Source organism: Haliotis rufescens, unplaced genomic scaffold (assembly GCF_023055435.1).
Source record: "Haliotis rufescens isolate VD_foot unplaced genomic scaffold, xgHalRufe1.0.p SCAF_23, whole genome shotgun sequence".
NCBI lineage: Eukaryota > Metazoa > Mollusca > Gastropoda > Lepetellida > Haliotidae > Haliotis > Haliotis rufescens.
The window spans coordinates 995447-1010121 of NW_025963924.1; the positions used below are offsets into that span (position 1 = coordinate 995447).

Here is a 14675-nt window from a genome sequence, read left to right on the forward strand (position 1 = left end):
AAAATCCGTTTGGAAACTACGCATCGAAATAATATTTACAATAACGATAGAACTAAAACAACATATTCATAACGTTAGTGTCCTTCATCCTCGACACCATCCGACATCGTGATTGTCGTCTTTACCTCGTAACTCCCCTTCTCGGCTATAGTCTCAACGTCTAGTTCCATATAGTTCCATTGGTTGCCCTGGTTACCGCTCACGTTCCACACCTGGAAGTCCATACCGTCTTTCCGGACGTGGAACTCCAGACTTCGCAGCGTGGTGACGTTCATGTAGTACCAGAAGGTCACGTGACACATTTGTTCAAGTTGTTTGGGGCTGACGAGTCCAGTGGCGGTATTGCCAGCCAGCGTCTTCAGGGCATAGGCGAAATATCCTGCAATTTACGAGTGAGTGAGTGAGTGAGTGAGTGAGTGAGTGAGTGCGTGAGTGAGTGAGAGTGGTGGCATGCGCCGTAGTCAGCAAGATTCCATTTATATCACGTCGGCTGAAAATAACGAAGTCTGGAACAGACGAACCAGTGGTTGGTAGAATGAAGACGTCCTACGCCATAGTGACCTCTTGGTTCTCATTAAGGTCTTACAAGCATACTATAAACTGACGACCGATCCTGCCCCGCATTCCCCATGATTTTCACAGGCTGGCTGTACGTTCATAATGAAAATAAAATAAAGGAACCATTGGTGTGTTTTGGAAGGAAATATAATGGAAACTCAATCACATGTTTATCGATGACTTTGTGTAAAATTAAAAGGAAAGGGGGCAGCTTATGATACTCTGTACAAAGTACAAAACCTGTCTATGAATCGGCTGAGCTTTCAGTCCCACCTATCCCATGCTAAGAATGTTTAATTGCAACGTGTTCTCGTGAACATAGAATTCGCAAATCGTTGGTCATGCGACGAAAGACGTTTGAGTGAGTGAGTATGGTTTTACGCCGCTTTTAGCAATATTCCCGCAATACCACGGCGGAGGACACCATAAATGGGCTTCACATTGTACCTATGTCGGGGATCGAACCCGGGTAGGTAGGTAGGTAGGTAGGTAGATAGGTAGGTAGGTAGGTAGGTAGGTAGGTACATACAATATGTGAAGCCCCCGACGTCACATTGTGACACACAATCTCATCCTCACACGTACAAGGGGAGGTGCTTGGCCAGGCTTACCGTGACTGGTGCCAGTTGTGTGATCATTCTGTGGTCCGTTCCTCATCGTGTCCACCATTCCAAACCAGGTCTTGGTCCTGGTTTTCCCACGTGACCACTTCATGGGGTCAAACACGGAGGTGTTGGACTGAACCTCCCAGTTACATAGATCCTTCTCGAAGTTACAGTCGACAGGCAGATCTGAAACGGAATTGTTATCATCAGCGCAGCTGGTGTCAGTCATTTTGTGATGGTCATTTAGCTTTTGATGGTATCAGTCTAGAAACACAGACAGCTGTACTGATAGTGATGGTCATTTAGCTGATGAAGGTGTCAGTCTAGAAACACAGACAGCTGTTCTGATAGTGAGGGTCATTTAGCTGTTGAAGGTGTCAGTCTAGAAACACCACAGACAGCTGTACTGATAGTGAGGGTCATTTAGCTGTTGAAGGTGTCAGTCTAGAAACACCACAGACAGCTGTACTGATAGTGACGGTTATATAGCTGATGAAGGTGTCAGTCTAGAAACACAGACAGCTGTACTGGTAGTTAGGGTCATTTAGCTGATGAAGGTGTCAGTCTAGAAACACCACAGACAGCTGTACTGATAGTGAGGGTCATTTAGCTGATGAAGGTGTCAGTCTAGAAACACAGACAGCTGTACTGATAGTGAGGGTCATTTAGCTGTTGAAGGTGTCAGTCTAGAAACACCACAGACAGCTGTACTGATAGTGACGGTTATATAGCTGATGAAGGTGTCAGTCTAGAAACACAGACAGCTGTACTGGTAGTTAGGGTCATTTAGCTGATGAAGGTGTCAGTCTAGAAACACCACAGACAGCTGTACTGATAGTGAGGGTCATTTAGCTGATGAAGGTGTCAGTCTAGAAACACAGACAGCTGTACTGGTAGTTAGGGTCATTTAGCTGATGAAGGTGTCAGTCTAGAAACACCACAGACAGCTGTACTGATAGTGAGGGTCATTTAGCTGATGAAGGTGTCAGTCTAGAAACACAGACAGCTGTACTGATAGTGAGGGTCATTTAGCTGATGAAGGTGTCAGTCTAGAAACACAGACAGCTGTTCTGATAGTGAGGGTCATTTAGCTGATGAAGGTGTCAGTCTAGAAACACAGACATCTGTACTGATAGTGATGGTCATTTAGCTTATGATGGTGTCAGTCTAGAAACACAGACAGCTGTACTGGTAGTTAGGGTCATTTAGCTGATGAAGGTGTCAGTCTAGAAACACCACAGACAGCTGTACTGATAGTGAGGGTCATTTAGCTGATGATGGTGTCAGTCTAGAAACACCACAGACAGCTGTACTGATAGTGAGGGTCATTTAGCTGTTGATGGTGTCAGTCTAGAAACACAGACAGCTGTACTGGTAGTGAGGGTCATTTAGCTGTTGATGGTGTCAGTCTAGAAACACAGACAGCTGTACTGGTAGTGAGGGTCATTTAGCTGATGAAGGTGTCAGTCTAGAAACACAGACAGCTGTACTGGTAGTTAGGGTCATTTAGCTGTTGAAGGTGTCAGTCTAGAAACACCACAGACAGCTGTACTGATAGTGAGGGTCATTTAGCTGTTGATGGTGTCAGTCTAGAAACACAGACAGCTGTACTGATAGTGAGGGTCATTTAGCTGATGAAGGTGTCATTCTAGAAACACAGACATCTGTACTGATAGTGATGGTCATTTAGCTTATGATGGTGTCAGTCTAGAAACACAGACAGCTGTACTGATAGTTAGGGTCATTTAGCTTATGATGGTGTCAGTCTAGAAACACAGACAGCTGTACTGATAGTGAGGGTCATTTAGCTGATGAAGGTGTCAGTCTAGAAACACAGACAGCTGTACTGATAGTGATGGTCATTTAGCTTATGATGGTGTCAGTCTAGAAACACAGACAGCTGTACTGATAGTTAGGGTCATTTAGCTGTTGATGGTGTCAGTCTAGAAACACAGACAGCTGTACTGATAGTGAGGGTCATTTAGCTGATGATGGTGTTAGTCTAGAAACACAGACAGCTGTACTGATAGTGATGAGCATTTAGCTGATGAAGGTGTTAGTCTAGAAACACAGACAGCTGTACTGATAGTGATGAGCATTTAGCTGATGAAGGTGTCAGTCTAGAAACACAGACAGCTGTACTGATAGTGATGGTTATTTAGCTGATGAAGGTGTCAGTCTAGAAACACAGACAGCTGTACTGATAGTGATGGTCATTTAGCTGATGAAGGTGTCAGTCTAGAAACACAGACAGCTGTACTGATAGTGATGGTCATTTAGCTGATGATGGTGTCAGTCTAGAAACACAGACAGCTGTACTGATAGTGATGGTCATTTAGCTGATGAAGGTTTCAGTCTACAAACACAGACAGCTGTACTGATAGTGAGGGTCAATTAGCTGATGAAGGTGTCAGTCTACAAACACAGACAGCTGTACTGATAGTGAGGGTCATTTAGCTGATGATGGTGATACATGTAGGGCAACAGACTGGAATTTAGTTCCTGAAATATAGGAATCTTATTTTAAAAGATACATCTTCAAAATATTAAAATCCAAATTGAGCCCAGAACAGTTGTTTATTTCTTTGAGTTGAGGCAATCTAGACTTGCCAAATCGTTCTTGACTTGAGTCTCCTTTTTAAATTTATGCTCTAGGGTCTGGGAGACAAATAGAAAAAGATTTGATGAAGATCGTCATCAACAGCTGCAGCTGCAAAATTATCAGACAGCTGAGGCCAACTGATAGCCAACAACACTCCTAATTACTCATAGGCTGCAGTTTATTGTTTATACGCAAAGCAATTTCATATGAAGTTTTCAAAGCATCCGAAGGATGAATAACTAAATTTATATGGTCAAGATGACAAGCCACCCTGGCGACATAGGCCACTTTTTTTAAAGACCCATGTTTTTGGGTGTTTTTTTGCTTCTTAAATCGACGCCTTAGAACGGCGAGGATTCTGATGAATGAGTTGATATCGATTACAGCAATAATTGAACCAGATACGTACTACACTCGATCCCCTTGATATCGTCCAGGGCGTACCCCACAGTCCAGTAAGCGTCGTCCGGCTCATTCACCTCAATGGCAATCTAAAACACAACAACGTACAAGGAACAATACCGGTTGAAACGGGCACTGACAGAAAACCGTAAAAAACGTAAATATTTGTAAACTGTGTTTCCTTTCGCTTAAATGTTTGAGCTTAGTGTGCCCAATGTAACGATACACATTCATTTTGACCGAGAACATAAAGGATAATTGGATAGCAGGTTAAAAAACAATACGTATCATGATACTTGAATGTCAGGTCAAACATTGTTTATGTCACGGATAGAGTAGTAATTCATCAAGTAATGTTGTGTAATCTTTCATCAAGTAATGTTGTGTAATCTTTCATCAAGTAATGTTGTGTAATCTTTTATCAAGTAATGTTGTGTAATCTTTCAACAAGTAATGTTGTCTAATCTTTCAACAAGTAATGTTGTGTAATCTTTCAACAAGTAATGTTGTCTAATCTTTCATCAAGTAATGTTGTGTAATCTTTTATCAAGTAATGTTGTGTAATCTTTCAACAAGTAATTTTGTGTAATCTTTCATCAAGTAATGTTGTGTAATCTTTCATCAAGTAAGGTTGTGTAATCTTTTATCAAGTAATGTTGTGTAATTTTTCATCAAGTAATGTTGTGTAATCTTTCAACAAGTAATGTTTTTGTAATCTTTCAACAAGTAATGTTGTGTAATCTTTCAACAAGTAATGTTGTGTAATCTTTCAACAAGTAAGGTTGTGTAATCTTTTATCAAGTAATGTTGTGTAATCTTTCAACAAGTAATGTTGTAGATTTGTAGTGTAATCTTTCATTAATTAATGGTGTGAAATCTTTCATCAAGTAATGTTGTGTAATCTTTCATCGAGTAATGTTGTGTAATCTTCCATCGAGTCATTTTGTTGTCTAAAATATCAACAAGTAATGTTATGTAATCTCACTCATTTTTTTGTCTGATCATTCATCAAGTAATGATGTTGTGTAAGTTTTCATCAAGTAATTCCGTTGTCTAATAATTTATCAAGCTATTTTGTTTTCTATCGCCTGTATAAATCTTCATGAAGTCATTTTGCTGTCTAATCTTTCATCAGATAACGTTGTTGTCTAACGCTTGTACTAATCATTTGTCATGCACAGACGCATCAACTGTCTGTGTCCATGTCTGCCTGTCCTGCAGGTTATCTAACTTCTACGATTACGTTTCATGAACATCATTGGTTGATACTCAAGAATTGGTGTGAAGTCAGGTTTTTGGGTGGATGTTTTTTGTTTGTTTGTTGTTTGACGCCGCACTCAGCAATATTCCAGCTTCTTGACGGCGGTTTATACATAATCGAGTCTGGAACAGACAAACTAGTGATTGACAACATGAGCATCGATCCACGCAATTGGGATACAAGTCGCCTCTTACGACCAGCATAGTCGCACTTACGACTGAAGACCATTTCTAGCCCGTCTCTTCACGGGTCTATCACGAAGTACCGCACCAGTTATGTACAGAACCAGGTACTGATACCGCTATCAGTACATATCATGCTAACAACTCACACGTCGCTGTAGTGTCAGTCAAGTATCACGATGTCTATACAACAGTACCCTATGTAATGAATCGAGGCATCCATTAGAGCTAAGTATTTGATAGTTCAATAAAACAAAGGTTTTCGTAACCTTGTATTTTGAAGTCTATTTTAAGGCAAACGACAAACGACTTTAACCAAATCCCCTGCCTCGATACGACAGTTTTAGCTAAAATTCAAATGTTGACATTGCTCGGAGGTAACTGAATTATCTCTGCAGTTGATTGTCGTTTAGGTTGAATAAGTGGATCCAAATGATGGCACATTCCATTCCTAATTCGTCCATGCTCATGTGACAGAGTTTATACAAGAGTCAGTGAGTTATGTTTTAGGACGCGCATGGCAGTAGTTCAGTTATATCACGGCCTTTCAGCGTCTGGGACGAAAGCCTGCTGTGATGCAGGTCTTATACATGTTCCCAACTTTTTTCTTTGTAAATATTCCTGATATTTCCCAGAGAACTTTTCCAGAGAACTTTTTCGATTTTTTTTTTATAGAAAACGTATTGGTGAAACCCAAGTGCACGGGTTGGTGCTGACAAACCCAGAAACATAAACGGGACGAACAGGATACAATTGCACCTTATCAATTACGTATTTTCCGTAGTTCGTGGAATAAATAAATTGCAAGTGATTCCATGGCATGTGCTTGGCTAACCAGGCAGTTGCTTTTGCGTTTATGTTCCAATAAACCGAAAAAATAGGCCACGCCCACGATTGGACAACTGTTTCCTGACAGTCTGATAATAGAATGGGCGGGGCTTGTGTTGAATTATTGCACTGAATGATGTCACTGAATTTCTTATTTTGACACATCTTTTTGTATTAATAATCAAATAAGCAGTATTCTAAGTTATCATTGTTGGCGTATTTATATCTTATTTATAAGAATTGACTTTAAGAAGTTTTGAACATAAAAACCTATGGGCTATGATTATATCATATTTTTTGTGCAGACCATTTCTTTTCTTTTTTCAACAGTCTAAGGCATCATTACTTTTTCAAGGGACAATTTATTTTTTCGATAAAATCACAGCCCAACCCCCGTAAACCCCCACAACCCTAAAATATCTAATGGTCGGACCAAAAGCGTTCATGAAGTAGTTACCTGATAATCGCCAAACTCAGTGTACTTCTCAATGTCTACAAGCATCCTGTTCCACGACCGGCCCTTCGAGCCATCCACTGACCACAGTTTGATCCTCTCCCCGTACTTGATGACATACAAGGTCATGGTGTTGAGACTCTTGGACCCCATGTGGTAGAACATCTGTACGTAACAAAGTCGTCCCGAGGAAGGCGGGGAAAGAAGGGTGGTGTTGGTGTGGGGGTTGATGGGGCGCACGGCGTACATGAAGTGACCTTGGATGAAACAGATAAACAGATAGTTACTATTATATTAATGCATACAGGCAGAAAGCGAAATTACCGCCTGTCCGGAAGCCCGTGGCTACTTTCTTTTCTTTCCTGGGTAGTGAAAATGAAACCTAGGTAGCCCGACTGACTGACTGACTGACTTAATTTCCTACCTATGGATCCATAATATACCAACCTTCCTCCCCCTTCTCAAATAAAAAATGTTCAATTGAAAAAACAATTTCTAAAAAGAATAATGTATGGTTTAAACTAGTTCTGCAAGTGACAAAAACCCTTACACTAGTTCTGCAAATGACAGAAACCCTTACACTAGTTCTGCAAGTGACAGAAACCTGTTTCATTATGACTGAAATTGTCACTCTAACCTTGTTGAAATCTGAAATAATTTCTCCCTTCCTTCTCCGGAATTGTCCTACTATTTGGTAGGGTGAAAGGGGGTATTTTTATATGAAATGGGCTAGTAAAAATATCTAGCTAGCCCGTCTGGCTAGTGCTGATGAAAAAACCATTTATCACACTGCATACATGGATGTTATTTGTCGCGAATAGATGAAAATTTCAGTTTCTAATGCGCCCTAACACAATATCCATTCACATTATGGTTTACGATCATCCCTAATATTAATAATATATCAACGTACGACCAAAATGAATAATTCCTGAATCTTGTATAAGCATATACCTTTAAAAAAATGTATGTTATCTTATAATCATTTACGAGTGAAAATGAGTGAAACACCAGAATAATACATTGTATCGTATCATGCATGTAACACCATACGCCATTCATCCAGTTTCATTCAGTTTCTTTTATAACAGACATCAATTGTGACCAAGCTCACTCACTCACTCAACCATTCACTCAACCATTCACCCATCCATATCGTATCATGCATGTAACACCCATACGCCATTCATCCAGTTTTATTCCTTAATTGTGCGTTAATTTTACGCCTCCTTTAGCATCAGTGCACATCGCAAACCAATCGTAAAACACATTCTTGTAAATGTACAAATTTGAGGTGCGCGGTATTGCCGGTAAACCATGATATGAAATACGAATTAATACGTATCACAATACGTATGAAAAATACGGGTAAATTGCGTTTTCCTAAATCATGCATTTTTCACCTTGTGGCAAAGTTTAAGTAAAGTGACAAGTTGAATCGAAATTATTAGCGACTTATTCCTGTGATCAAAGAAACGAAACTATTCGCGATTAGTTACACTTGCATTGTGACCATATCAACAACTATCAAAATGGCGGACTAATACGAATTGTCAAAAATGTGCATGGTAACGTTTTTTATTCAAGTTCATAGCAAATTACAGATGGAAGAACGCATGCAATATAGCATGGTACTTATCGCAATACATGAATCATTATTGCAATATATTGCAATACTAAAGTCAGGCCATTACCTATGACTGGGACTCGAAATGTTATAATTCTTCCTCTATGAACATTACATACTGTTGAACGAACTTCTAGATGATCATTTCAGTGTAATGGAAAATGCTTTCTCTCATCTTCACCTGGATCAATGGTTTAAATATTTATCATACATTATCCAGTAAATTATACGATACATCATACTTACATATTTTAGTAAGTAAATGTGCCTAGGTACTAGGCATCGGGATTGAATATCACAGGTATCAACGCATCCATGTTCTCAAGAGCAGACGACAGTTGTGGGTGGACGATTACATTTCATATCGTGTAAACAAAGCGTGCAACTTGAGTGAAATATATTCGACATCAGGAGATGACTGTTAAGTTCGTCATATAAACTATATTTTCACGAGGACTGTGAATTGAGTGGATAATACACACTAAATTCTGTGTTCTTAGAACAATTCCTTTCAAAACAAAAAATCCAACACCCCTGTAAGAATTGGACGCGTCCTCTCAACACTTAACCTGTATTGGCGAATAATTGAAGGTCGTCGTGTTTGTCATGACTGTACATTGGCTTATGCTAAATGTTTGATACAGGAATATTATAATACTTCCACGAAAAATATAACAACAAAATCAAATCAATGTTGGTTCTCGTTTAACTATCGCTTAGCATGGTGACGGGTAACAATGCAGACAAATTCTGTTGCCGTGAAGCCAGTGAAAGTATGTATTTTACATGTATGTGCTAAGCAATGGCCGCTATCTGTAAACTGAAACATGTATGTCTTATCTATCAGATGCTTGTTCTCATGGCGACATGCTCAGACTTTAAATAAGTTAAATGTTTCCCGGGCACATGGGATTAGGGCTTTATATATGAAAACAAGAGTGATGCGGGAAAAGCACTTTTTATCACTTTCCCCACCAAGAAAACTAACAAACACAACTTGGCACACACTGAAATCGGCTATTTAGTATATCATTACTATATCATTTGTCAAGCATGTCATTTAATGGGTAACAGAGGGAAATTTTAGAATATTATTTCACTGGCAATAAAACTCACTGACACTCCAGTGGTTAAATTTCGTTCGTCTCGCCACAGTTCGGGTTCGATTCCACACATGAGTAGACTGTGTGACGTCTTTTTCTGTTGTCCCCAGCCCTTTTTGGGTTGGTTTGATATTTAACGCCGCACTCAGCAATATTCCAGCTATATGACAGCGGTCTGTAAATAATCGCGTCTGGACCAGACAATCCAGTGATGGATATCATGAGCATCGGTCCACGCAAGTGTGATCGATGATGTGCATCATTCAAGTCAGCGAGTCTGACCACCCGATCCCGTTAGTCGCCTCTTACGTCAAGCATAGTCGCCTTTTACAGCAAGCATGGTTTGCTGAAGACCTGTTCTACCCCTGATCTTCACGGGTCGTCCCCCGCCGTAATATTGCTGGAATATTGCTGAGTGCTGCGTTAAACAACAACAAAACAAAACAAACCTAACAATTTCAACTTAATCATTCTTGGATCATATACCTGTCATTCTGTAAACATCCTGTCAAGGCAGTTCTTTTCTTGTACATTATCTCTACTCCCCGTCCACAGACGCAAATACCTTGACCTAAGCGTTTGACCTTCAGTTGCAGACGTAAGTTTGTTTGTTTGTTGTTAAACGCCGCACTCAGCAATTTTCCAGCTATATGACGGCATACGTAACTAAACCAAACAACCTATATACTCTAATATGTTTATTCAGATATCGGACAGTAGTAAGCCAATGATCTTTCTGTTGTAGTTCAGCTATGTAATGGCGGGCTGGTGTACATGTTCTGGCCACGGGCAGATAATCCATTTTCACCGGAACTGAACGACGAAACTCTTTTACCACCAGTACACGCACGAAAGTCTTTCTTTCAAGGAATCAATGCAATTACCGTGTACGCGATCTCATAGAAGCAGGATCGTATTTAGAGACACCATGAGGATGTCACAATGCATCCTGCATTGTTTCTTCATCTCCCAGCACTGTCTGAACTTGGGATGTTGAGATAAAAAGCTGATATCACAACTACAAGTATTATTTGTCGTGTCTGTTTTAATAGGCAAGTCTTTTATGACAGACATCAACTGTGACCAAGCTCACTCACTCACTCACACAACCATTCACCCACCCACCCATTCCTTACCATCAGGAGCTCCAGTGGTGTGGTCGCCATCAGGCCCAAAGGCAAGCAGTTTGATGTCGTAGTACTTCTGTTTCTCCACCGCCTCGCCCCACCTCCACTGCATGACGTCAAACAGTCCAGGGGTGTGGTCAATCTCCACGGTGTACCCGCACAGTGTCTCGTTCTCGAACGTGCAGTCCAGACTGGACGCAACTACACAACACCACAAACATAAACTGAATTCGCGGCACTTTTAACATTTAGATGTTTGGCGGTGACCTTTGTGATACCTGTTCTTTTGAGGAAATATACCACTAAAAACAAGTTAAGAACCACCCGATTCTTTCACATTACTATAGTTAATCTGCCATGCCATGATAGATCATGGACACTTAATACTCTATATTTAGGGTCCATGGGTAGATTAACTAAAGCAATGTGAAAGAATATTTCATGGCATGACAGAATAACTATAGTAATATGAACTAATCGGGTGGTCTCTAACGTTTTTGGAGTAGTACATTATATGAAAGCATGTTGAATTGTATCTTCCGTTATTGAACAGGAGACTACCGTGGAGCGTGACACGTTCGTGCCGTGGATATCTGTCCATGCACCTCGACACAGACACTGAAGATGTTCACCTGTAAAAATTGATTTAAGTTTCCTTTTCACAGGACAAAACTCAAGCAATGCTTTACCCATCGTACTCGTAGCATCATGTTTACAACTAGAACCCGGTACGGTCGGTCGACAGCAAGTGAACACACAGATAACAGGCCCACCCCTGTTGTTGTTATCGACTGTGCTGGTAATGCAGGTCCACTAATTCAATTGTCATGTGCTATATCTTAAGTGTGTGAAGCCTGTCGTTAGACGAAATAGGTAAGTTGTTATCAACAGAAGTTTGTTACTTGTTTCCACGGTCCACCAACTTCTAAACGCCAATCAAAGACTTCAGAACTGTATATAATTATCTAAAGACGTCTGTTTTCCTTTCTGAATAACATTATCGTTTATTTCTAAATGTACTGTATCTTACCTTGGTAAACCTGTCACTGACACTATAATGTATATTTGGATAGTTAGCTTACCTTGCCCCGGATAAGCGAAGGCGACAAGGGCCACGACCGGGATGGTCCACATTTTCTGAGGGGTGAGAGGTGAGATGTCATGAAATGGTAAAGGTTTGGTTTTTCGTTATGAATTATATATGTACTCGTTAAAGAAACTTTGGTTCTGTTCTTGTTCCGGTCGTGTCATTCCGGGAAAATCGGACTGATCGTCTTGTAGGTTACGATAAGATGTGAGTGGTGACGAATGATTCTGTTGTTGCAAAGATGAGGCTTTACGAGTGTAGTGTTGCAAAACCTCCCAGGGAGAGGGGTTCGTCATTGAGTTATAAACCTCTGACGACGTCACACTACAGTAACAGAAGGTTCTTCTAAATGTTGATAAACTCCAAGGCAGGACCTGATGAATACATTTCTATTGATTACGATTAACGTTTTATAAACTTGCCTCTTAATGTGAACACAATTGTTTGAAGATTGGTTAAAATGTTTTAAACATGAAAATCCATGACGTGAATCGAATCTGCAACCTCACATATCGTGTTAAGTTTTGTAACCCACTATTTTCCCACTGAGCTACCGGGGCAGGTGATGAGAAGTTGTTCAGTTTTTCATGCAATGACTCCAGCTGGTCCATGCTGCACGTGGGTTTTTTTTCTCTCGCACGCTTTGAGCGAATTCCTTTTATACCGCGATACACTGTATTGTTTCATTATAAGGTATGTCGATTTTTTTCTGGCATTTCTTGCATTTAGTCGGTTCGTAAGTTGAATAAAACACGCCTTCTCGGTTTTGATTGAAAATGTATAACCTTTTCCCTCGTTCGCGATTTTACACTTTCAGCCAAAACCTCGGGGGCGTGTTTTGTCCTATACATAATGTGATATAATGAAGGAAATCGATGGCGGTATAATTAGGACTGGTGTATTTCGCGATATGATTGGGTTTATTTAGATCGACCATTAAGTTGATTTTTAACGCCGTTTTGAACAGTATTTCAGTTGCATGACGGCATGTGACCTTGATAAGGCAAGGATGCAAGAAATAATCTATGTCGTACCCATGTACCAATGTTGTGAAACCAACACACACAAAAATTGTTCATGACAATTCGGGGATCATGCGAGTGGGGTTCGAACCCAATATTAGCGGGTCCTGGCAAAGACTTCATCTCCGGAATCTGGCCTATCCATGTCCCTCATTTTTAGTGTTGCTTGTATTGCGCAACTAATCACTCTCCAATGAAACAAAACGAAACTGAGTCACTCTTTAAGTTACCGGTAATGGGGTCGTGTTGTTTAAAATGTTACGCTCTGAGATAAATCTGTTTGTTTTCTCTGACAAAAAAATATCATCTTGATAAAATAAAGAAAAATGCTTTAAATGCTTAAATTGTCATTAGAGCATGCTTCAGTGTCTTCAGTGTAGTACACTCAGGTCGATGAACGGGTCACGTTATCGTGTTCTGATAAAACTTTCATTGGATCTAAGGTAGACTGGTGTACTCCGGAATGCAGCCATCAAAGCAGGGCGGTCATTCTGGGCTTAGCGTTGAACCCTTGTCATAGGAACAAAAACCTTTCGGCCTAAATAAAAAAGTTTTAAAGTTTATAACAAAATATGATAGCGGCGACTGAACGTCAATTGATTTCTTTAAAAAACAAGGGACAGTAATAAAACAATAATAACATTTTGAAAATATGTTATCGAGTATCTTAAATTTCCAATATACATTCTTGAGTTCAAAGTTTGAAAATGGAAACTTTTAACAGTTTGTCTTTTTTATGTTATTTTACTAGTTCAAAAAGAGAGTTGATCTCGCCAACATGTTATAATTTAAATATACCTTTAATTGGAGTTTAACGACCCTCTTATCAGTATTCAAGTCACACGTGACGAGTCAGTCTATTGTTTAGTATGAAATTCTTAGATGGCCAAAATGATAAGTATACACCACAGTGAGTGAGTGAGTTTGGTTTAACGCCGCTTTTAACAGTATTCCAGTTATATCACGGCGTGTCAGCTTAATGTGGGAGGAAAGCCCCAAGTGATGCCGGTCTGAGGCGTTTACCACTTCGGTGAAACACACGAGCACGGGTATGGTGCTGACAAACCTAGAAACATTATAGGGGCGAACCTGGATTCGAAACATTAAATCACAGGTTTCTGGCGCGCCCAAGGGACGCAACACTGCACAGCGAATTGCAGCGCCTTAGACGACTGGGCCACCCGAAGAAACCTACGAACACAAGTAGGAACATGTGTAATTCTGGGATTCGAACCCAAAGACCTTCTATCTACCGTTTTATTTCGTAATTATTTGCTCTACATTCACATAAAGAAATGAATTCGGTGAACGTCTTATATTCAAATGGAAAACTAAAAAGGAAATTTCCTGGTTAGTAAACGATTTCTGAAATTTTAAAATAAATTACCATCTGTTTAATTAATTTATGTATCGCTGATCTTTTTAGCAATATGCTTACAGATTTCAAAACATTCAACGCAGAATAAACTTAAGGTCGTTCACAGATTTGCAACAATGGTGCTGAATTCCTACCTTTTTCAGTGCTGGAGGCGAAAAAATATGCCACGTAACGTCAGCTGATAACGCCGTGAAATGCCATCTGATGTAAGTTCGTCACGTTCGTTTCTGATATAAACTATGTACAGTTCTCAAGATAACGATATATACGGTCATTGGCTGGAATAAATCGTTAGGAAAGACAATGGATTGTAAAGAATGAGTGAGTGAATATTGTTTTATTCCAGCAATATGACGGCGGATTGACCAGGAAAAACCTGTAAGCATTTCAACGAGCATGAACAACGATCCTCGTCATCGGGGTGAAAACGTACCCAGCT

At 40.0% G+C, this 14675-nt stretch overlaps 1 protein-coding gene across 1 annotated transcript in view; it reads right to left on the reverse strand.

Moving 5' to 3' along the window:
- LOC124140135 (MAM and LDL-receptor class A domain-containing protein 1-like) overlaps positions 1-14458 on the reverse strand; it is a 35568-nt gene extending 21110 nt beyond the window's left edge. The window contains exons 1-7 of the mRNA XM_046507530.2: positions 14371-14458; positions 11832-11886; positions 10759-10950; positions 6896-7149; positions 4175-4256; positions 1170-1349; positions 126-379 (exon numbers count right to left, since the gene is read on the reverse strand). Of these exons, the coding sequence (XP_046363486.2) occupies positions 126-379; positions 1170-1349; positions 4175-4256; positions 6896-7149; positions 10759-10950; positions 11832-11883 (1014 nt within the window). The 5' untranslated portion in view covers positions 11884-11886; positions 14371-14458. The remainder of the gene's footprint in view (positions 1-125; positions 380-1169; positions 1350-4174; positions 4257-6895; positions 7150-10758; positions 10951-11831; positions 11887-14370) is intronic.
- Positions 14459-14675: the final 217 nt, after the last annotated feature.